The 25,590-nt window shown below is 44.3% G+C and overlaps 1 protein-coding gene across 5 annotated transcripts in view; it reads right to left on the bottom strand.

Moving 5' to 3' along the window:
- Nucleotides 1-25,590, bottom strand: part of PLD5 (phospholipase D family member 5) — a 339,166-nt gene that overhangs the window by 148,226 nt on the left and 165,350 nt on the right. For 4 of the 5 annotated variants that reach the window (XM_034666657.1, XM_034666659.1, XM_034666658.1 and 1 more), the window contains exon 4: nucleotides 7,756-7,867. In XM_034666657.1, coding sequence (XP_034522548.1) covers nucleotides 7,756-7,867 — 112 coding nt within the window. The remainder of the gene's footprint in view (nucleotides 1-7,755; nucleotides 7,868-25,590) is intronic. The other variant, XM_034666660.1, reaches the window with a different exon arrangement.

Raw genomic sequence — 25,590 nt, 5'->3', positions numbered from 1 at the left:
ACAGAGGGTAGAATCATAGCTACCAGGGGTGGGGGTAGGGGGCAGGCGGGAAAGATGGGGAGATGCTGGTCAGAAGGTAAAGGCCTTTGGTTATAAGAGGAACAAATCCGGGGATCTAATGTACAGCATGGTGACTACAGTTACTAGTGTATCGTACACTTGAAATTTACCACGAGAGTAGGTCTTAAGTGTTCTCATCACGAAAAGGAAAAGTAAAGGTAACTGTGTGAGGTGATGGATGTGTTAATTAACCCGACTGTGGTAATCATGTCACGGAAGTATGGGTATCAAATCATCACATTGTACAATTTAACTACATACAATTACATTTGTCAATTACAGCTCAATAAAGCTGGAGGGAAAAAAAAAGAAATAATTTTGCTGACAAATAGAAATCATTGCCTATTTTCTTCTCTCTAGGTCAAGCTCTGCATGATGAAGAATTTATGAACACACTGATGGGTGATAAGAAACAGGTTCTAGTTGCGCAATATTTAAAAGGTGGAGACTTCATTACTCTAAGTTCAGGAAATTTCTCTATACGTAGCATTCACAGCACTAGAAAAATAGGATTACCCAAAAGGAGCTCTATCAGCTATTAGACTAGTCTGTGGTAATCTTTTTTTCTAATATTTTGAGCAGATAATTCAAAATTAAAATCAGGCATTAAGGGAATAGAATGTTTAATATCAAAGTTATTTGCTACCCTTCTGAGTTGAAAGCACCTCTACATTTTACGTACTTACAAATCTGAAATGGAAGTATTTTCTCGTGGTTAGAACCATATTTTCTTTTACAATAAATATTTTGGAGTTTTATGACTAGTTACAATAGTAAAACTTACCCCAAATCTGAACACTTTTTGAAAAGCATAAATATGTTTAATATGTGTAACTGCTTATTTTCATTTCTTATTCTAAAAGAGGTTATTAAACAACCACACAGAAATAAAATATAATTGATGTTCTCTTAAAAAAGGGAGTCGTTGTTACGAGTGAAAGGGCTTTAGTCTTATTCGAAATATTAAAATTCTGACTTAAAGGAATAAGACTTAGTCACAAGGAAATGCCAACTACATATTTACTCTTTGTTCAGTGCTTTGTGGATGGGAACCAGCACTCATTAGGATCTGGTGCTCTCGTCTGTTCACTAGCATGGGCAAGGCTCTGTCTACTTAGTTCACTTGATTGGCATACGGTAGTAGTGAGGGACCACCGGGGTCAGCTTTACTCCAACCACAGACTCTGTTTGTGCCAGTCACCCAGCAAATGTATGACAAATTCACAAAAGGAGCATGTGAGAGCAGGGGAAGGGCTGGGGGCCAACACAGAAGTCAAGAGTCCACTCGAAGGACACGCTTTGTGTTGCCTTCACAAAGAGTAACAGAAATGAAACAATGTGGATAAAACAACTGAGAAACTTAGAACTTTAATTTTTAAATCTCACAGAAGACTTGATGATCTATCCATCCATCCATCCATCCATCCATCCATCCATCCATCTATGTTTTCATCTGTCTGTTTGACTATGTATCTAAAGAAACCAAAGAGGAAAGAAATTCCTGACACATTAATGCTACGGCTAAGATCTGAAAATCTGTCTATCTGTCTACCCATCCACTACCAATCCATCCACCCACCCATGTATCTAGAGAAGCCAGAGAAGAAAGAAATTCTAGACACCTTCACGCTCTAGCGAAACAAAATACAACTCCAAAAAACAGTTCTGTTACCAGCTCCTGGAAGACGTCACAAACTTCCAGAGGCAGCATGATCTAAGTTCGAAGTTTGCTCTCCCGTAGGTCTGCATGCGCACGAACAAAGGGATCGAGAACAAGGTGGGTTTGATTCTACCAGACTGAGAGCTTGAAACACTGGCTGAGCCGGGACCGGGCTAACAGGCCTGAGCCTCCAGTAAGCTGCACCGTCGGAAGCTAGGGACTCACTCGGAAGTCCCCCAAGCTCTAGGACGAATTTCATTCTGTTGCACAGCGAGGCTGATCACCAGAGATGAGGAAAGTCCAAGCAGCACTCAGTGACAGAGTTTAACCTACCAGTTATGAGTGTTTTAGATTGCTCTCCTTTTCAAAACCGAGCTTTTAGGATGACCTCTTCTCTTTTCACTTCAGGTGCAATTTCATCATGCTCTAAACCTGGGAATAGGGTTTCTGCGTTCTTCTTTGTCTACCCAGGAGGCTGTCTCTTCTCCAGCTCATTTTGGGCTTCTGGTTTCATTATGCTGTTTTCCTACAGAACTTTCATATAAAAATCTGTTTTGCATAACCTCTTTCCCATTTCAGGTAATAGAGCAGGGTTTTCCCCTTGTTTGTTNATCTGTTTTGCATAACCTCTTTCCCATTTCAGGTAATAGAGCAGGGTTTTTCCCTTGTTTGTTCGTTCGTTCGGACAGGAACACTTCCTATCACCGAATGCACTCACCATCAAGAGTTCCGGTGTTTCCGAAGCACAGTGGAGCTTGAATTCTCTGAATTTCTGTTCAGAGGATGGCTGCTGCCACAGAGAGAGGCCCTGTGACAGGAGGCATGGTCTAGAAGTCACCTCCTTCAGGGCAGTATTAGGAGTGATCGATTTTAAGTTAATTTAAGTATTAAAGCTAAGGCTTTCTAAGTTGGATTTTGAAATTTATTGCTGACTTTTAAATTAATCCTCATTACCATATGTCACTGGTTCTAAAACCTGCAGTTTTGGGGCACTGGGTGGCTCAGTCGGTGAAGCATCTGCCTTCTGCTCAGGTCAGGATCTCAGGGTCCTGGGATCGAGCCCCGAGTGGGGCTCCCTGCTCAGCAGGCAGTCTGCTTCTTCCTCTCCTTCTGCTGCTCCCCTTGCTTCTCTCACTCTCTCTGTCAAATAAATAAATAAAACCTTTAAAAAAAATAAATAAACAATAAAACCTGCAGTTTTTACATTTTAACGACTCTGCCGTTGGGATGCATCTTACAATTGCTTAGGGGGGGTGGCAGTTATAACTGAGCTGTCCCTTCAAGTCTGGGCTGTTATTCCTGGGGGCGTGACCAGCCTCCTGCAGTTTCTCCATATTCAGTCAACAAACCATTTCAGGGATCTTTGAGGAAGGATCAGGAGTCCTGATTATTGTCAGAATATCTTCCTTCGACATTTTCTGGTAAGTGTGCTCAGAGAAAACGGAAGTCTGCTCAGAGAAAAGAGACAATAGTAGACCGCCTGCTTCTGAAGTTAGAGCACCATCCATGTCGTGATGGTGCAGAGACCATGCTGGGTGGAAAACACAGGCATCCATGACTCAGACGCAAAAAGTGATTCAGAAAAATTGGACTCCATGTAAATGTTTCAAGAATTCCTTGATCATTTCATTCCACTCATGGCAATCTATCTAGCAAACTGTGAACTCTCTGAAGTCAGTGGAAGGCTCAGGCCTTTGTCAGTTTTCTAGCTTTAAAGCCCAGCTTTCGGGCACCTGTCAGATGTTCAAGGAGTGGTTGTTGAATGAATAATGAATGCACAATGGAGGAAATGGACGGTAAGAGCAACTGTGGAAAAGAAAGGAAGTCTGAAGGCAATGCCATGAGTAAGGCTTAAAATGGACGTTGACGGATGAATACGAGCTCGCAAATCAACAAAGGAGAGAGAGGGTGTTTGAAGTACAAGGAAAAGTGTGTGTTAGGAAACAGAGCCCTGGCCGTATTTGGGAAATCGCAACTCTCTTTCATGTGTCTGGAAAGCCAACAACAGAAATTGGTACGAATGAGATTGAAAAGGACACTCAGATCCTGAATGGTTTCAAGTGTTTTTTTTTTTTAATCGTGTGGACTTTATTTCTAGATCACTGATTTTAATCCTTTCTGACTTTTATCTCATGAGTCATTCTATTAAAGAGTTACCATCCAACAGTGAACGAGTAAAAGCCTGGTTTTTCCCAAAAGGAAATTTATATTTTCTAGCTTAACATTATGTTAGTCTTAATTTTTGGTAGGCTACTGGAGCAAATACTTTTGTCGTATTATAGAAAGTACACTGAATTGCTATGGTTTTGAAAGATAAATAAAAAAGAAATTCTTAATTATAAATGTCATTGTCGCAGTAATAGAGCATAAGGATTAAAAACACAGCAGGTAGGGAGACGGACAGGCAGAGCGGAGAGGATTTTTAGGGCCATGAAAATACCCTGTATGACATTATAATGAGAGATCTATGTCACCCCTGATGTGACCAAAGCTGGAGATTGTGTAACACCAAGAGTGAGTCCCAGGGTAAACTGGGGCCTGCGGGCAATGACGAAGTGTCGATTCAGGCTCACCCGTGGTAACTCATGTCCCCTCTGGGGAGTGATGCTGATGATGGGGGAGGCTGTGCATGGGTCGGGGTGGGGGGTGCCTGGGAACTCTCCATACCTTCCTCCCAATATTGCTGTAAACCTTGAAAGTGCTTCAAAACATAAAGCCTTAGATAAACAGATGGTATGACAGAGAAATAATATTTTGCTTATGACTAAGGGACACAGCCAGAAATAAACACCGTGTGAATAGTACAAACAGCATTGCTGTGGTATTACCAGCCTGCGGTCGGGTAACAGGTGGGACTTCCAAGGCTCCGACTGGGAGACAAGAACAGGGGATGGCGCGGTCACCCCCAGCCACGGTGGGCCCCACGTGCAGGCAGGTGTGTAGGAAGAAGCAGGACTTGGCGACAGTCCTGAAGGGCATCAGCTCGACCGTGCAGCCTGACGCAGCCAGAAGCCATTTCCCACACACTGCCCATTCAGGTTTGAGCTCACTGCTTTCAGACTAGTCCTCCAGCCAAGACAACGGACAGCTGACAAAATCCAAACACAAAACCCGTGAAGGCATCCGAAGGCCTCCAGATTTAGAAAGCAAGTTTATTTCTAGGAAAAACAATTTATGGGGCGCTTTTCCACACGTCAGACAGAGTGTCATCTCTGATGTGTAAGCACACAGAAGCAGCCGGGAGGGTGGGAACCCAGGTCAAGGGGCTGTGGCTGGAAGGGAGGAGAGGAAGAGCACCAGCTAAGCCAACGTGCCGCATTTCAGATGCTCACGGGGACGCCTGGAGAAGGTCAGTCAGTGTTTGAACTGACAGACAGCCTTGTCTAAAATGAAATCCCTCCCTGGGCTCGTGGACTCCTTGAGCATAGGGATTCAAAAGCATCCTACCTCTGGGCCACAGTGTGAGGCTTTGTGGGGGGTGACCTTTCTGACATCGGAGTCCTGTGAGTGGGGGAGAGGATAGGCCCCGGGGAGGCAGCAGGAGTGACAGAAATCAGCCGGGATCTCCCCGCCTCCAGGAAGGGCTCTGAGGCCCGGCTGGCCTGCCTTGCCCTCGCAGGCCCCACACCTGCATGAACTCCTCGCCACTCTGGGGAAGCCTCAGTCAGCCCTTCTCACCGTGCATGTGACCAGCTCCTCCTTCTCACAGCTGAAGTTGCTCATGGCTCGTGGACTATTTCTGGCCAGACCTTCCTCAAACTTTACCGGAAGGCCAGGATCTCTCCATAAAAAAATTAAAAGATAACCCTAAAGAGAGGTATTCCTACCCAGATTTAAAATGATTTCATAAAAATTAATTAAATAAGATGGTTTCATAACAAGCATTTCTAAAATGCACTGTTATTATTTAATGTCTCTGACAGAGGATAAGAGACATACAGTCGCTGTGATGAATGCAGGTGGTGACGTACACTTGCGCAGTAACGGAAGCCAGACGGGCCTCGCAGAGGCAGACGGGACGGCTACGAGGGATCAGGGTCCTGTTTATCACTCTCCCATTGTAAAGGGTAATTATTTGTCCTGTTGTGATGAGAACTCCTACCACACATTCACAGAGCCTAAGTTGTAGTAATAGACAACACTTACCGTGAAATTCAAACACTTCCTTCTTTGTGAGAAGCAACGGCTACAATGAAATTTAATTCATACCTCGCTCTAGAACCGTATGCAAGGACTCTACCCACAGACTCATTTATAGCGAATGAATGTCTTGAGGGCCAAACAGTCAGCAGCACCTGACGCACCCCTTACTCCTGCATAGTTGGGTATTTTCTGATTGTTATAATTGAAGTATAGTTGTTGTACAATATTTTATCAGTTTCAGGTGAAAGAAGAGGTTGGGGTGTGTGCGTATATGCGGTGTGTGTCTGCGGTGCGTGTGTGTATATGTGGGGGGTGTGTGTGTGTGTGTGTGTGTGTCTGTATGGAAGTAGACACCGTGGGAATTTATCAGCAAATACAGGCACCCAGAGTAAGCCAAAAGTAACCCATTCCTAAAAATGTGTCAGCTCANGCAAGGACTCTACCCACAGACTCATTTATAGCGAATGAATGTCTTGAGGGCCAAACAGTCAGCAGCACCTGATACACCCCTTACTCCTGCATAGTAGGGTATTTTCTGATTGTTATAATTGAAGTATAGTTGTCGTACAATATTTTATCAGTTTCAGGTGAAAGAAGAGGTTGGGGTGTGTGCGTACATGCAGTGTGTGTCTGCGGTGCGCGTGTGTATATGTGTGGGGGGTGTGTGTGTGTGTGTGTGTCTGTATGGAAGTAGACACCATGGGAAATTTATCAGCAAATACAGGCACCCAGAGTGAGCCAAAAGTACCCCATTCCTAAAAATGTGTCAGCTCATGGATTTTCAGAGAGTGGGAACCCCAATCTCACATTTTCTAAACAGGAAAAGTAAGGATACATTTCTAATTCGCGTTAATCCACTGAACTACGTATTTTCTAGTGTTTCAGAAACAACACCCTCTGCTCAGGCAGCACGGTGAGCTGCTCAGGCCTGACAGTAGCTCCTACGTTTCCTTGACTTTCCCACGCTTGGAAAAATACTACTCCTGTGCCCGACCACGCTTACATCTTCGTATATTCAGGTCTTTCCGTAGGCTTTGTTGCTTCCAACTTTTCTCCTGCAGAAGGAAAGAATACTTGTGCTCTTTGCTTCCTAGCCTGGCACATTTTTCAGAAGGGGTTTTCACTTCATCATCTGGGGAAGACAACCAGCACCACTGCCCCCCATGTTTAGACAGCACAGACTGAGACACAATGCCGCTCACCGGGGCCAACGCCTGGTCTTCTCCCGGGGACACAGGGCAGCCCATGCACTTCCACTGGCACGCCTGGCATTTCCGCGTGGAGGCTTACAGCTCCCAAAGTAAATGCAGGGCCGACATTTTGATAAATCCGTGAAAAGTATTTGGATGGGACAGTTGTATTAGTGAAGACACAGCAAAGTAAAGAAAGTTATTTCCTAAGGATTCCTGGTCCCTGTGGGATTTTGAGACAAATTGCAAAGTGGCCTATGAATGATCTTCTCTGGAATTGGGCCGGGGTTCATAGACGCCTACATCTGACAGTATTATTTTAAAGAAGATAGAGCAAGAGGAGGATTTCCATTTGAAGGGCAAGAGAAAAACAGAAATCCAGTGTTTGTTCGAATGAGAAGTGGCTCTGTAATTGTATCATTGCAGTGTTCAGAGAGGAAAGAGTCTACATTCTAGTTAATTATCATGTCATGGCCAGGAGATTATTTTGCATAAACTAATACGCAACAGCACTATTTAAAACTTCCCCGTAGTATTGCTTCTCGTTTAAGGGCTTTCATCAGGCTACTTTTCAAAGCAGAAATAAGAAGTGAACTTGGTGCGATGTGCCGACCATCAAGAAATCACGTATTATTCTAGGCAGAATGAGGGATGTCCTCACAGACCCCCAGGGCTAGGGCAGCGCAGCGACCTTGGTCTTACCCTTTGATCGCAAGGCTTCTAATACCTTTGAGTCCGCGGTCACATCACTCACGAGCTTGATTTCGATATTTTGCGAAGTCAGTTGGAGCAACTTTTCGAAAAGACGTTGACCCTAGAAAAAAAAATTCAGAGACCAGGAAAGTCAGAAAACCTAAAGTATGCTATTTTAAATAGGTATAAATAAACTTATTAAAAATTAAAACTATTCATTCAAATTTTAAAAGGCAAACACTTCAGCCATTGATATTCGTGGAAAATTCTTTCAGAAGAGTGGTATAACCGGAGTAGTAGCACGAACGCAGATTACATCATGTTTTCTCCAGTGCGGTGTGAGTCAACAATTATTGCGATCCCGGGTTCAACGCTACAGGGCAAACCTACCCTTCTTGCACTGTTTCATGAATTCTGACGTTACCTACACGTGAAGAGGCAGCAGAGAATGGGACACAGTTGTGTTTGGGCCCAAAGAGACCAGGATTCCAGCTGGTTTTCCAATTTACAAGCTGTGTCTCTTCTCACTGATCTCCAGCCTCTTCCTCAGTAGAACGTAGATAAAATCAGTATTTACTTCAAAAGGTTTTTTTGGTGAGAATTAAAGAAGTTAGTAGAAGGTAAATATCCTGTCAGCGGAAGCTCTGATGGGGAAAGCCATGGCGACTTCTCAGGGATTTGCCTGAATTCACCTTCTGGCTTAAAATCCGTTTTACAGAGTTCAACTAACGTTCTGCCTAGCAATCTGTCATCACCAGCACAACCCCAAAATGACTGAAATAAAAACACAAAATAAAACATAAAGGTTTTGCTTACATAAGATTTTCACACGCATGACATTTTTACAGGAAGTTTCGGTCTCCGGGAGTCTCTACGGAGAGGCAGGTCCTTAGCAATTGCACCGTCTCCGGTGAGTGGACCGCAGCCCCATCCTGTTAATTCCCCCTGTGCGTGTTCAGAGACTCCCTCTCCTTGTCCTTAGAAGAACTGGTCTTCTTTTATTGATTTTTCAGACCTTTGTGATTCAGCCTCTAACTCAAACGCCTACTGGGGTCAGACAGGCAATAAGGCTTGGGTCTTAATGGCCCCCAAGGGGCAAAGTCTCATCCTGCTTCGGGAAGAGTGGACCGTTAATAATGATCCGGTACAAAGGCTGGAGGAGAGCAGGGAGGACGTGGACGTAGCGTGTGATTCCTACAGCTCAGCCTCAGGAAAGAGAGAAGCCAAAGAGCAAAGCCTAAGACTTTGGAGGGTAAGGAGGCCGAGCCGGCCGGGCAGGGCTGGGGCCGTGGAGCAGGGGGAGCGTCCCGCGTGACCCAGCCCTGCTCCTGCCTGGAGCTGGCCCAGCGCAGCCAAAGCCCCCTCCGTCCCGGGGTACCGGAGGGCGGAGTGGGAGCTGCACCCCACGGCAGGCACAGGAGCTGCCTTTCCTTTAACTGAGTGTGGAAATCGAGGGTGCCCTGAGTGGGGCTCGGGAGCCACTCCGCACCCAGAGCCTGGAGAGTTTCCTGCAGGACAGGGAGGGCCGCGCAGCCAGGGGCTTGGACACAGGCCGAGAGGGACCTCCAGCTGGCAGGGCTGTGGTTCTCCTGCGGGGCTATCCCCAACGCGACCTTCCTCGCCAGCTCTGCTACCCCACCGACTTGCGTACTATAATCTTGTACACACCCCTCGAGGCTTGGCGATGTCTGCACGGCCCAGATTTCTGGAGCCAGCCTCATGGTCATCACAGGGTCACACAAATTGTTCGTAGTCTCCCCCTTCATACAGAGAACTGTGAGACCGTCACTGGTAATCGGCTGGTATTTTTACACAAATGCATTTTTTTCTTTTGTTCTTAATTATATCTCACACTAATAAAACATAAGAGATCTTCTAACCTATCTGTATTTCTGGCTCTGTGACTTAAATTGAGCCCCACTATGCTATCTTTGAGATTTAAAATGAAGACCAGAACTCTCAAACATGGATGAAAATAGAAACTCCCAAATTCACAGATACTGGCAGACTGTCATTAAATAAAGCTTATTTTTCCTGTTAGTATGTGCTGATGACTTACACCAAGGATTCTTAAAACTGTTAATTATAGTGCTTACTGTAATGAACTTGGGCCTGGGGGGGGACTTCTCCCCTGTTTTCAGTATCTTCCCTTCCTATCGACACATTTTTTGCTAAGACATTCAGAATGTAGTAACAAAGGTAGGAAACACCTACTCTATGCAGACCTGCAGAAAGGGCTAACTGCTTTCCGAGTTCAATGCTCTCATTGAGCTCTCGTGAAGGAATACAAAAACCTCTTGGCTTTTAAACATCAGAAACTCTTGAACAACACGGGTTTGAACTGCATGGGTCCACTTATATACAGATTTTTTCAATAAATACAGTATAGTCCTGTAAATGTATCTTCTCATCCTTATGATTTTCTTAATGACATTTCTTCTTAGCTTACTTTAATGTACATAAAAATATGTTAGTTTGCTATTTCTGTTATCAGGCCCTGGTCAACAGGAGGCTATTAGTATCAAGTTTTGGGAGAATCAAAAGTTATACACAGATTTTTGACTGTGCAGTGGGTTGGTGCCCCATTAACCCCCATGTTCAAGGGTCAACTAATTTAAAAACTTGCCCTTCCTGGTGAAAAACATTAAGCAACATTCCCAACTTAAATAAATCATCTTGAAGACAGTCAGTGGCTGAGACGTGTTGAGCAGTTTAAGCCAATTAAGCCCTGGCAGCCTGCCTAGGGGCTGGAGTTTGAAGTACTGGGGGGAATAGTGAGCCTCTTAATACTGCCCCTCCTGCACCTAAAAGGAAGAAGCCACTAATAATCTGATTGAGTCAAATATCTATGCATTTAAGGGGCCCAACAAGAGAGAAGATGCTTGAACACAATGGGCACTTCTCGAGGCTACTTGAGAAGACAGAGCTTAGAGCTAAAACACAATGTAAGTACTCAAGGACACACAAGTATGGCTGGGACTAACACTCTATGATTTTAGATTTTAGAACTAAATTAGAAGAACAATTAAAGTACAGTTTGGCCACTGTTTCAGACCAAATTAGTGGTCTGAAGATCTAACGGAAGAAATATTTCAAAGCACACACGTGCGCACGCACACACACGAAAACATAAGGGTGATAAGGAAAGAAAAGGGTGATAGATAAATCGAGGATATACAACACGTGCCTAATAGATGTGTTGGAAGAAAACAAGAGGCAGAAAGAATAAGCTTTCAAATAACGGAAGAGAAACTGTCCCACGTGAGGAAAGGCCTAAATCTACATGTTGAAAAGATAATTGAAGATGAAGGCAAATGTAATGTGGAAAGACAGATTTAGGCACATTCTATGAAACCGATCAATACCAAGGAGAAAGAGAAGTTCTCACAAACTTCTGGCCAGAAACAAAACAAAACAAGTTACCTCTCGAGCAAAATGGATCAGATGGGCATGGAGCCAGTCATGTGCAACAGTAAGCCAGAATATGGTGGCCACAGACTCTGAAAGAACAAACTAGAGCAAGGGCATGCTTTACCCAAAGACTTAACCTGCTAGGGTCAAAAAAAAAAAAGAAAGAAAGAAAAAAGAGAAATATTTGCAGAAATATACAGACTTAGAGACTCTCTAACCTACATGACCCATATGAGGCACATATTCAAGGGAAGAGCCTAATCACACCATAAATAACACAGCCCACCATCGAGGAGGACGAAGGGAGAAGAACAAGTAATGAGCAAGAGGACATGGGTATGTGTTTGATGTACTTGCTAAAGAAGGACTCTTGACACAGAACAGACACATTACAAGGGAATTCTGTTCTACTGAGAATCTATGACGTGATTCTCAAAGGGAGGCACTAATTACACAAAAGGGGCTTAGTTGGTTTGTGTGTGCGTGCGTGTGTGTAAGTTACTCTTTTTATAAATAAAACACATATATACGTACAATAAATATGCAATGTATCTATGGTATTAAAATCTCATGGGGTGTCAGGTTTAGAGAAAAAGTGTCTAAAAAGTTTCCCTTAGTAAGGTGACAATGAAAAGAACGTTGAGAAACACTGACATACAGCCAACAGGATAAAGAATCTCAGTAAAAATTAGAAGAGTTGGGAGGGCCTAAAAGTACTAGATGGGAAAGGGTAGGGCCTTATTGTATTATGCCACAACTTATGGAGCAGTGACAGTTATCAACTGGTATGTGCTAAACAACACAGCAGCTAAATATATAAGGCAAAAGCTAACAGTAATGCAATTAAAACACAACCACAATATAATGCTTCAAAATAGGTCTCTCAAAAATGGGTAGCTCTAATAAGGAATAAATGAGAATATACGAAAATTAAATAATATTATCAATAAACTTGATTATGTGTATACATTTATACATATTTCTCATTCTATATATCAAATCCCTCAAAACAACTGTTTGTCCACAGCACATTATAAAAATCTATCTGTAATGGAAATGAAGAAAAGCTAAGAAAATCAGCTGAAGGAAGATATTCTACCAGCTTCCTTCTTTGCTCATAATCTAAGAAAATGAGAAACAGACCATTAATGTGTAGCACATAAAAAAAATCATATCTGGGGCGCCTGGGTGGCTCAGTCGTTAAGCATCTGCCTTCGGCTCAGGGTGTGATCCCGGCATTCTGGGATCGAGCCCCACTTCAGGCTTCTCTGCTGGAAGCCTGCTTCTTCCTCTCCCACTCCCCTGCTTGTGTTCCCTCTCTCACTAGCTGTCTCTATCTCTGTCAAATAAATAAATAAAATCTTTAAAAAAAATCATATCTACCTGAAAATTTAAAAACTCATTCTTAGATCACAGGAGAAAAGAAAAGTAAATTTCATTATTCTCTAGAAAGCTATAAATAGTTGAGCACTTCATAGCAAAACCACGAAACAAAGCAGTATCTGATGTCAGAGAAATTTATAAGTGTAAATGTCTTCAGCATTATAGAAAACAAAGTCACAGTGATCATATCAACATGGTAAAGGTGCAGGAATGGATAAACAGATAAGGGAACTTAACAGAGAATCCAGAAATGGTGCACACATGATTAGTTCAACAACAAAGGTGCTATTTTAATTCGGTCTGAAAAAGATAAAGTGGTTTAATCTGGCACACATGAAAGGACCCCTATATTACACCACACAGAAAAATACGTTTCAGGCAGCATAAAAACATACCAATACTGGGACACCTGGGTGGCTCAGTCCATTAAGCATCGGACTCTTGGTTTCAGCTCAAGTCATGATCTAGGGTCATGAGATTGAGCCCCACCTTGAGCTCTGCACTCAGTGGGGAGACTGCTTGAGATTCTCTCTCTCCCTCTCCCCCTCCTCCCTCTCACTGGCTCTCTCTCTCTATCACAAATGAATACATAAATCTTTAAAAAAACAAAACAGGGCACCTGGGTGGCTCAGTTGGTTAAGCATCTGCCTTTGGCTCAAGTCATGATCCCAGGGTCTTGGGATGGAAACTTGCATTGGGCTCCCTGCTCAGTGGGGAGTCTGCTTCTCCCTCTCCCTCTGCGCCCCCCAACTCACGCTCTCCCTCTCTCTCCACTAAAATCTTTAAAAACAAAAACAAAAAACATACCAATACTTCCAAGGAAATCTATGCCAGTACAGGTAACACAGTCTTAGTGTAGGGAGAACTTTAACCTAGCTATGGGAGGTTAAACAATGGCCTCCCAAAATGTCAGGTCCTAATCTGGAACCTATAAATTTTATCTTATTTGGAACTAGGATCTTTGCAGTTATGATTAAATTAAAGATCTCGAGAGGAGATTATCCCGGATTATTGAGAGCACCATAGGCGCAATCAATGCACTTGTAGGAGAGGCAGAGGGGACTGGACACACACAAAGGGAGGGGCCGTATGAAGACAGAGCAGAGGTATTTGAGGATCCCAGCCGTGAAGACTGGAGTGACACAGCAGCCAGTAACACAAGGGGACATGGCAGCTGCCACGCTGGAAGGGGTGAGATGTGTGTTCCCCCAGTAGTGCCGGCTGCAGGAGTCTCTGGAGGGAGCACGGCTGGGCTGACACCTAGATCTCAGCCCAGGGAAACGGATTCCAGACTTTTAACCTCCAGAACTGGGAGAGAATAAATTTCTGCTGTTCTAAGCCACCCGTCAGTGGTAATTTGTGGCAGTGGCCATGAAATGAATACCCAAGCTAGCCATGTAAAAGCAACGAAAGATATACAGTTACAAAAGATAAAAAAATTATATTGTAAAAGATACCACAAAGTAGATGAAACACAGTAAAACTTCTGGAATACATATCTGCCGTGCAGATGAGAAGGGAAGGGTTAGTAGCTGTACTCCACAAAAATATATTAAAAATTAATAAGTAAAGGCCAAAAGCCCAATCAAATCTGGGCAAAGTGGGGCTGGCGGACACGAAGCAATGCAGTGAGCTCTCTTTGTACTCAGGAGACTGGAAACAATTTCTGAGTGGCAACCTTTACTCCTGTCCGCGATCTGGGGAAAGGGTACTCTGACACTGCCGCCCTCCGCTCAGGAATCCCACACCTAGAACGCACCCCAAAGTAACATAAGCGTGTGTTTGTGTGTGTGTGTGTGTGTGTGTGTGTGTGTGTTGTGTCTTAGGTATGCTGTTACCCCACTTGGGCACACACACGTGCACACCCATGTGCACACGTCTATATGTGCACAGAAGGAACGTTTAAATAGAAGTTTCGAAGGACTGATTAAAGATATTAAGCAATTGATGTTGCAGTCATGAGAAAACAAGACTGGGATTTATTTTAAGCCATGATGTCCTTTTAAAGCAATATACTTGCCTTGATTTTTTTAATTTATGATTTAAGAGACAAAACCACATATGCATGGATCCCCTCTGGACTCAATTTCCTAGTTTACTTACTTAACCCATTAGTTCAATTATTTACAAGATGACTTCTTTTTTTTAACTTTTTTTTTTTTTAAGATTTTATTTACTTATTTGACAGAGATAGAGACAGCCAGCGAGAGAGGGAACACAAGCAGGGGGAGTGGGAGAGGAAGAAGCAGGCTCATGGCGGAGGAGCCTGATGTGGGGCTCGATCCCATAACGCCGGGATCACGCCCTGAGCCAAAGGCAGACGCTTAACTGCTGTGCCACCCAGGCGCCCCTACAAGATGACTTCTTATTTACTTACTNATAACGCCGGGATCACGCCCTGAGCCGAAGGCAGACGCTTAACTGCTGTGCCACCCAGGCGCCCCTACAAGATGACTTCTTATTTACTTACTATATTTACCGAAATTTTCAGTACTGCATTTGCTGACGTTTCTTTCCATTTAGAAAACTTACTGAAGTTTATTTACTTACTATACTTACTGAAATACATAAAGTTTGCCAGGGATATAAACAAAGACATATTACTTACTTGTATATGTGTCAGCATCAACTATTGTTCTCAAATAAAAGGATGCCCAGAACAGAAAGAAGGGCCTTTTAAGCAATTTCATTCGACACGTTTACTCGGTGCTTGCTAAGTGCCAGGGACCCTCGTAAGTGCTGGAGATGAATGATAAGTGATTCCATACAGCCCAGCGTGTCAGATGCCAGGGTGGAGGTCAGTATAATAATCCAGCCTAAGCACACAGGGAAATTCCCCAAAGGAAGGGAGGAAAGAAAAAAATGTTCCAGGCAGAGAGACCTGTGGCCCGAGAGCTAAGGAGGTAGCTCTTGTAAGTCTGGACAGAACTTGGACCCAGTCTGGAAAGCTCTGTGGATCTCCAAGGGATTTTACATAGGGAGGAACATGACTGAATTTCTGTTTGAAAAGAAACTTCTGGGGCTCCTGGGTGGCTCAGTCAGGTAAGCTTCTGACTCTCGGTTTCGGCTCAGGCTGTGATCTCCGCGTTGTGAGATCAGGCCTCGCACCGGGCGTGGAGCCTGCTGGAAGAGGCCCTTCCTCTGCCCATCCCCCAACTCATGCGCGTGCTCTCTTTAAAATAAATAATCATTAAAATAATTTAAAAAATAAAAGAAAACTCTGACTACAAATTGCAGAAGGACTGGTACAGGGCAGGGCTGGAGGCTGAACGAGCAATCAGGTTGGCGTGCGGTCCAGTGGGAGGTAACATGGCCTGGGACAGTCGTGTGTCAGTGGCCGTCAGAAACATGGAAAGAGCTTGGGCATGGATGAGACAGCACAGTGATGAGCTCCATGGCCAGGCCTGGGCTCGAGCTGGGAAAGGTGGCTAGAGGGAGGCCCCAGCAGCTCTCCGGACACATCAGTGGAACATGGGAATTCCTCATCCAAAGCGAGAAGACGGTGGTCTACGTGTGAGTTCACAAGCATCCTGAGGTCAGGGATCAGTCACAGCTTGGGGAGGTCAGGCAGTGCCATACGTCCAGGAACTCAGTGGGGAACAGCAGCCTTGTGGGCGACGAGCAACAAGGATCACCGGCCTGACACCAGCGAGGGTCTGCTATGCCGGAGTGCAGGCCTCCGGTCCACTCATTAATCCAGGTTCCGTCCCATTAAGGGGCTTAATTATTCTGAACAGTTACTCATCAAGGCCTTGCCTAATGATGGTTATGACAATTATGCGCCCCGTGGGTAAGAACACGGCCACCCCTGTCGGGCAGATGGATGAAGAGTGCCCGTAACGGGCCAGGAGACAGCAAGGAATTCATATCAGGAGCAGCCTGTTTGTAACAGGGACCTGGGCAGCTGGCTTCCTACAGTAGCTGGAAAGTAGCTTTGGGGTGGCTCCCATGTCCCCTTCAGCTGCAAGGGGCAGGTGGACAACGTCACCTTGGCGGCGTGGTCAGCCGCGTCTGGAAGCGTGTGGCCAGCACAGCTCGTCAGCATCCTCTGGTGCAAAAAGCAGATGTGACGGGCAAGGGAGGGACACACGACATCTGCCAACACTCCGGCTCCTTCACAGTCACTGCTCTGAGCGGGCCATGGGCCCCACATTGCATGGGGGCAGAACTCCTTCAGGTCCTGACTCCTGGTGACCACAGCTCCCCCTGTACGTAACCACGAGGGTGCCCTACATGGTCCCCGAAAATCCCACAGTCTTAAGAAAGCAGCTCAGACTCCTTAGCCCTCTGCCCCCACCTCTGAGAACTGATCCCGAGTTAATGAGCAAAAAGAAAACGTTTTGCACAAAGATATTTCCTGCAGCAGAATTTATTCAGAAAAATAAAAGTTAAAAAACAGGTTAAATATTCAATAATAAAGAGTCACATCAGTTTAATCTGGTGCATCTATTATACTGGATATTATGCAGTCAATTTAAGATAACATTTAAAATGTTAAAATAATGAAAGGGTGCTTATGGTATAAAGTTAAGTTCAAAATTAAGAAATAAATTTCTTTGTATAATATGAGCATAGGTACATCATTGTACATAAAAACAGCAAACTTAAAAAAAAGCTTTGTTGATGGTCACATGGATGATTGTGTTTTTCTAATCATTTCTCTGTAGATTCCAAATTTTCTACAGTGAGAAGATATTACTATTATAATGAGAAAAAAATCCAATTATGCTTTTTTAAAAGAAAATTGCAAACACATAAATTGGCCAAAGGGAAATAGGAAGTGTAGCAAGAAGGTCTAGAGAGAAAACACTCAAGCATTTAGGTGAGCAAAACTAAGATGAGAAAACTTTAAAGAAAAATCATTATTTAATCCAAATAATTGGGAAGAGTATCTTTGGGTTCATGATTTATTCATGCCTATATGATTGGAATTAAAAAGAATCAAAGAGGTTAAACTCTTGCTAATCACAGTGCTTATGAGTTTATATCAGAATGATGATTTCCCTTGGAAATATACTGGAAAGCAAGCAAGAGCATAATTAGGATCGCTCAGCAGATGGGGGAATAGAAGCAGGGTAAAGCAGCAGGAGTTTACCACGAAAGAACAGCACTGAGGGAGAGCCAGAAGCCACAGGAGCCAGAGAGCTCGCTGAGCCACTGAGAGCCAAGGACAGCCTTCCCAGCCTGCTAACTGCTGTCCTCTTGCTGTCCTACCTCTCTGCATTCTGCTCATCCATTTCTCCACCTCACCTCCTCCACTCCACCCTGAGTCCCAGNAGGGAAATAGGAAGTGTAGCAAGAAGGTCTAGAGAGAAAACACTCAAGCATTTAGGTGAGCAAAACTAAGATGAGAAAACTTTAAAGAAAAATCATTATTTAATCCAAATAATTGGGAAGAGTATCTTTGGGTTCATGATTTATTCATGCCTATATGATTGGAATTAAAAAGAATCAAAGAGGTTAAACTCTTGCTAATCACAGTGCTTATGAGTTTATATCGGAATGATGATTTCCCTTGGAAATATACTGGAAAGCAAGCAAGAGCATAATTAGGATCGCTCAACAGATGGGGGAATAGAAGCAGGGTAAAGCAGCAGGAGTTTACCACGAAAGAACAGCACTGAGGGAGAGCCAGAAGCCACAGGAGCCAGAGAGCTCGCTGAGCCACTGAGAGCCAAGGACAGCCTTCCCAGCCTGCTAACTGCTGTCCTCTTGCTGTCCTACCTCTCTGCATTCTGCTCATCCATTTCTCCACCTCACCTCCTCCACTCCACCCTGAGTCCCAGGGTAGGTAGGGACCGTTGCTTATTTGATTTTGCATCCTCAGCAAACAGCACAGTACCTTGCTAAGTATTTTGCAACAAAGGCACATGCAAAATCATTCCATGGCCACATTTCCAAAGCAAGAATGCTAATTTGCGAGTGTCGGAGTGTTGATTTTGTGGAACAGGGAAGAGATGCTATTTTGCAAGAAGGAGACACCCTTTCCTTCAGGTTCTGCTGTTTTCATGCTGACACTGCACACCAGGAGCTTGACTGAAATGATACTTGGCCTAGAGACGCGAGGGAGGAAGAGAAAGGTCCTGCTTCAAAGCCCAAAGCAATCGCTGGGCTCCCTTCTCTTCTTAGCACCTGCTAGGCAAGGAAGCCACAGTAGTACACATGACCACATGGCCTAGAGGCCAGGAAGGTGTGCAATATTCCAGTAGAAGTCGCCACCTTTTTATATCATCACTGAGAAAACAAGTGGGACACATGGGGTTAAACTGAAACAGGGAAAATTGGGCCCACAGACCAGATGGAACGGGACCAGTATGGTCCGGCCGGGAAATCTGCAAGACTCAAACACTTCATCAGACTGCGGTGGTTTTAAGCAGTGACACTCAATCCTGGCTGCCAAGTCTGTCTGTCTGTCTGTCTTTCTCTCCTATTTATTTATTTATAAATATTTTCTATCATATTATGTTAGTCACCATACAGTACATCCCTGGTTTTTTATGTAAAGTTCGATAATTCATTAGTTGCATATAACACCCAGTGCACCATGCAATACGTTCCCTCCTTACTACCCATCACCAGTCTATCCCATTCCCCCACCCCCTCCACTCCGAAGCCCTCAGTTTGTTTCTCAGAGCCAAGTCATCTTTATAAAACGTATCAAATCCTGAGCCCCTCTCCAGATACCCTAACTTCAGTATTCCAGGGTACCCTGGGCCTTAGTATATTCTAGAAGCTCCCCTGGTGATTCTGACATGTAGTCACGGTTGAAAACCACCCTCCTGGGAGCAGAGGGTGAGAATCTACCTGAAAATACACACCTTTCTCTTCTTCCTTCACCTAAACCCTGAAAAAACCGTGAATTACTATCCTGAACCTCCTTGAACAGGAGTTGAGAACTTGACAAGCAACTCAAAGTTATTCCTGCTCTCAGGTTACATAGAAAGCAAGTGTCCACTAGGTAAATTTGAAACTCACTGTCCGGAGCCAGAAAAACAAAAATAAAAATGAAAACAGCAACTCACTTTTATGAGTTATGTTATCTGTTGGTTTACAAACATATCTAAATCAGATTTACGAAGCCATCAAAGGAGACTGGCATTGTTATACCCGTTTTATAGATGAGTTAATCAAGGATTGGACGGGTTATGACCTTTGCCCAGTGTGGCCACAACTACTAAACGACAGGTCATGTAGACGCGTTTGGAGCCAAACCCTGTGATTGTCCCGCTGGAGTCTGGGCCTCCTGAAGAATGCTGTGGGTGTGTCTTTTCTACAAGCCAAACTCTCAGGACCGAAATAAAGTCACAAATTCTAAACTGAGCCAACTAACAGAGCATTAGTATGCATCCTAATTTTGCTTTCATTAATTTACATGTTTTATTTTTCCCTATACCCCTGTAAAAAAAACAAAAAACTAAAAACAAAACCAGACAACAGGAAGCTGGCCATCATATAGTAAAAATGCATGCAAGCTCCCAGATCTACATCAAAACAAAGGGTGAAATGTGTGTTTTTCAGGTTGTAACACAAGATTCCATTTTTCCGGCAGCCTCATGCGAACCTACCAATTACAATGCACCAAACTCTTAATTGCAACAGGCTTAAAGAATTTAAATTGGTTAAAGAATAAAGAATCCAGTCTCCACCAACCACACTCATCCTTTCAGGCAAAATGAAAAGCAGGAACTGTTGTGATTTTATTTTTTCCTAGGCTGCAAAAAAATTCAGAAAAAAAGAAAGAGAGAGAGAGAGACAGAGAGAGAGAGAAAGAAAGAAAGAAAGAAAGAAAGAAAGAAAGAAAGAAAGAAAGAAAGAAATTAATTCTACTTAAATATTATGACGAGACTGCAAAATTACTGGGTACTTTTCTCAGACGTTTACATGGGAACGANTGAAAGAAAGAAAGAAATTCTACTTAAATATTATGACGAGACTGCAAAATTACTGGGTACTTTTCTCAGACGTTTACATGGGAACGACACCGGCAAAACAGGATTTTCCTGGTTCCAGAGATACCCCTGTGTTGCAAAGTGGGCGCTGACTGTCTACATGATAAATGAATGAATGAAGTCTCCTTCAATACTTGGGGAGAGAATGGAACCACTTTGGGACAGGAGGGGTGGGAAAGAAAGGAAGAAAGGAAAAGATGGTGGAGACCCAAGAGCACAGAGCCCTAGCTGACCCCTCCAGACAGCAGGCTTCTTAGGAGGGCTTGAATCCTACAGCGATTCTAATAGAAAATGTTAATAATGCCATTCATGAACCAGCCAGCAACAAGGCTATGAAACAAATGGGACAAGGAAGAGGTTTCTAAGTTAGGTAAAACAAAAACCCTTGGCTGGTGGTTAACCTACATCTGTAGTCAGTTAGGAAGAATATTGCTAGCAAGGAGTGAGTAGGCAACAGGATGGCCCAGACAGGAGTCACACTCGGTTGCAACAGCCTGGCCCATGACAGCAGACTGTCCCATCAAGATCAAGGTGAGATCTCTCCATGTTGCCAGAGTGTGGGGCTCTTTGATTTAAAACCAAAACAAGGAGCAGAAAACCAACCAATTGACCAGTCAACAAAAATCAGAAGTGGCTCTAGGTTTGAGAAGACCACATGACTTCCCGTGGATTCAAGATTCAAGATGTCAGTAATCCAGAGATACGTGTGTGTTCAGGCAGGCACACGGGTGTACATGAGCAGATGGGTGAAAGCAAGACTGTGTGCATGTGTGTTTGTGTAAGGATTTGTACTTAATAAATGAAAGCTACAACTGTATATACAAAGATAATTTGCATAATCCTTCTTATCTACCCGGGGCTTCATATTTTTAGAAACTACATTTCTCTTTTAATTTGACGTGGTAACCATCCCAGTTTCCAGCAGAGCGTAAAGCATATAATAACGCGTTATTTGTTAGTAAAATCACACGGATTCAAACTGGAGTTGCCATGTGCACACAAATGACATTCACGGTCCTAACAGGCACCTAATAAGAGGGCCAAACTCTGTTCTATACTCTTCACATGCACTAACTGGCGTGATCTACACACCGACCCACGAGGTGGGCTCTGTGACCTGGTGCGGCTGCTGACATCGAGGCTTACAGAGCTCAGCATCTCACTCAAGGTCCAGCAGCGGGTAAGTGGATAAAAGGTCACCTGAGCCCCTCCCTCCTCACTCACCTCCGCGGTCTGCCTACCACCTACTGCCCTTGGCTCACCGAACTTTCCTTCGTGTTGCTCACTAAATTGAGCGAATACCATTACGTTTTTAAAACCCTAATTGTTCAAAATTAATTGTGATGTGCCCTCAATTGGCAATCATGACTCACGGTGGAAAAGTAACTAATTGATTTCATATAAACGCATCTCAAAGATTCAGTTGTTGCAGCTCATTAATTATTTCATTTGGTTTCTGACAGCGAGCTCACAGAGAAGAGAATTCTTTTTTTTGTTTGTTTGTTTGGGTTTTTTTGCCCAATGAATCAGGTAGCTCTGAAATCATCAAATCACATTCCCTGGCTTTTCCTGAACAGTCTTGATTTCATAAATCCCCATCATCTAATCCCATAAATTAGCAATCACACTGTCCTAGAAATTTCAGTATTTCAGGGTCTAAATTCATCATCTGGACACAAAGAAACAAAAATCCTTTGCCCAACCACGTATTTTAATTACATTTTAAAATACGGTTACCATGGAACCACAGAGCTCACTAGCCCTTGACACGGCTTTCACACAGAGGAAAGTCGGTGACTAGTGTCTTTGCACATGGAAGGAAACACACACAATAGTGGTGAAAGGTGGAAAAGAAAAGAGGAGTTCTTCAGGGCAGGAATTAAAGCAGCAACCTCTTAGAACTACAGATTAAAAATGCATTTTTATGAATGTGTTTATACACACACACACACACAAGTCCCACATTCATCACCCTGTGGGTAACGACCATCACACACTCTTACGAAATTGCTTCTCATCCAGAGAAAACACAGATGTCATGGCCACGTTGATCGGTGCGTCTTTTCTGCCGAGCTGGGGCCTGCCTACCACTCACTGACCGTTCCTCAAGCATCTTGCTTACGGTCGTACTATAATAAGCAGATGGGTCAAATCTCAGTTACGATTCCTGCTTATCTGGGTGTCATGTATAATTTCCATGTAGGACTTCTCAGACTGTGTTGGTTTACAAGTAAAATACCATGTTTGGCTATCCTACTCCTCAAAATAAAATGATTTTCTTTTAAAAAATATATCCATGGAAAATAAGCTGTGAACCTGGGCCAATTTTCATTGTATTGGAACATCTTAAAAAAAAATTTTAAATTTGCTCACTTGGGTTATTAGAGTGCGAAAGTTCTTCTTAGCATTTTTTTGGAGTGTAATAAGCCAATCAACATTCCAATATTTATAAGGTCTTGGTAAACATAAAAGCATGCTCACAGGGTCAGAAATTGGCCACCCAAACTCTGAAATGGTTTTTTTTTGGCCAACATAGTTGTATTGAGGACACTGCATTTTCTACTGACAAGCTAGTGCTTATAAAGTACATGTTATTTCCTTTCCCGGCGCACATATTCCATATTCACATATCAAGAATGCCCCGTTATTTACCATAGCAGCTCAACTTTAAAACTGCCGTGGAATTTGCTACAAATTTGGGTCCTTTAGTGTTTTGTCTGGAACAATGCTAAATGTTGAAACCAGAGTCCCAAATCTCCTATCGCGTTTGAAAGATAAGGTCAGGTAGAACTTAAAGCAAGTAGGCATTTAGCCAGTACCTTCTTTTTTTACGAATGCTAAAACTTAGTGGCCTGAAGAGAACAGAATCTGGCGTCCTCACATGGCACCTGGAGAGAAAAAGTTGGCCCTAAGGACCTGCTTTCAGGACTCGGGTTCCTTGCCCCACTCCCGACCTCTGCACAGTGACTCCCCACTGGCAGGATGGAGGGGAGGACAGAAGGGAACCAGCTATTTTCAAAATAAACTTTAAAACCCAAGACATGTGGTACTTAGACGAGTTCTCCTGGGTCCCTTTGCGAATACTGCTGTAGGGGTCGAGGGTGGCCTGGGGGAAGACGGGACATGGAGCCAATCAGGCACCAAGCACCATTTCCATTCCACAGGTTTGCTCTCTCTTTACTTTTGTGTCTTTGTTTTTCTTTCAAGATTTTCCTATTCATCCTAGTGCAACAGATTCAACTCAGCTAGGATGTCAGCTCCATGAAGGAAGGATCTTGGGTATCCCGTACACCCTTAACGGGGCCTGCACATGGGGACCTCAGCAATATTTGATGGCTTGCTTTCGTCATTTGGCCCTTGAGAGGGCCAAATGTGATCACGTAAAATACTACAAAAGCATGAATTTCTTGTGAAGATGGTATTAATCTAAGAACTGCCCTTTCCTTTATGCTTTTTGTCTCAAGGCTGATGCCTGGGTTGACTTGCCAGCACAGAAACCTGTCTGTAGACTCCTGTTTCTTGGTGTGGCTTGGAAATTCTAGAAGTCCGGCACCCACATAAAATCCTAGCACTTCTGCAGGACAGAGGTGGGCAAGGCAGATGTTCTCATTTGTATCACCTTGTTTTTTGTTGTTTTTCCACTTGCTTTTTAAACACATTGAAGTCTAGTTGGTATATAATATTAGTTTCCGGGGTACAACATGCTGATTCAACAAGTCCACACGTTCTGTAATGGTCACCATCCATCACCACACCACACGACCGCTACAATGTTCCCCTTCACACCCCCGCGACTTGTTGCTTTTATGACTGCAAGTCTATCTCTTATTCCCCTTTACCTATTTTGCCCATCCCCCCACCTTAAAGGTGTTCGACCAGTAGAGACTGGTTGCACGGGGTTTCTCAGCATCATCCCTCGGTCCCCAGGGGACCCGACCGGAGGAAGAGGAGAACTTCACTACCTTGCTGAGGCCGGAACCCTCGAACAGTGCTGTAAGCCTCACGGGTCCCCCAGGGATCCCCATTCCGCACGGGGCGCGGGACTCAGCGCCGAGAAGAGGCAGGGGTGGAAGAGCTGTCGCCCACATCGCTCGCACAGCCGGCTTGAATCCATTCAATGCGCCAGCAGGTGAAGCCCCTGGCTGCTTGCTGTCTGCGCCCGCGGAGCTCTCCTCGCGAAGACGCGGGAAGTTACAACCAGCACTCTGCAGAAACCGAGGGCCTTTCATCTGCAGGGCGCCTGGGGCCGCGAGAGGTCGGGGGGCAGCCGAGAGGCGTCCCTCTGGCGGGAGCACGAGGACCCCACCAGAAGACCTCACTCTAACTGGGGTGTCCTCCTAGAGGGGTGCTCTGTGAGTTCAGCAGGAGCCAGGTTACTGGGAACAAGCTGCTGGAGTGACCGGACGAAGCTTCCAGGCGTAGTGTTCCTTCCACATGAGTGAGGCCCACCTTAATTCCCTCTGAAGTCATGCGACCAACAAATATTCTGTCCTTGACCAAACTCCAGCCAGACGCCTCTGAGCCCTCTTCTCTCCCAGCCCCAACCTTGTTTTATAAAAACTGCCGACTCTCAGCACAACTGATTTCATCCACCCCACCCAGATCCCTCCACGGCTCCCTCATCAAGAGGCTTGAACAAAATGCTAACAGTTTCAACAGCTCAAGGCCACATCCCCAGGATGACCCTGCCCCCTTAAAGAGTCTGCTTCGGAAAGCTCAAGGTTTTGCCAAAAGAATTTGCTGTTTGTTCCTGCCAAAACCTGTCTCCCCATCTCTGTGGGAGGGTAGGAGCCTAACTGTGATAAGCGCCCATTAGCAAACCCCCGATGGGCTTCCTATGGACCAACCCCCTCCCCTCACTTTAATAAACTTGACTTCCCTGGTCCTGTTGAAGCCCCTGCTGTCCCCCACCTCCCTCCCTCATTCTCCCTGAAAAATGCTCCATCATCTCTGTACAAATCTCAGTTCAGTTCACTTGGACCCTCTTCCCTATTGCAAAGACGCGGTCCTGTGTTAAATCTGTCCTTAGAACTTGAACCAGTGTGTGGCTTTGTTTCTGTTTGACACAATCCATTCAACAACTACTTAGCAAACGTTTACC

The sequence above is a fragment of the Ailuropoda melanoleuca genome, chromosome 8 (assembly GCF_002007445.2).
Source record: "Ailuropoda melanoleuca isolate Jingjing chromosome 8, ASM200744v2, whole genome shotgun sequence".
Lineage (NCBI taxonomy): Eukaryota > Metazoa > Chordata > Mammalia > Carnivora > Ursidae > Ailuropoda > Ailuropoda melanoleuca.
This window is presented reverse-complemented; position numbering and strand designations above follow the sequence as displayed.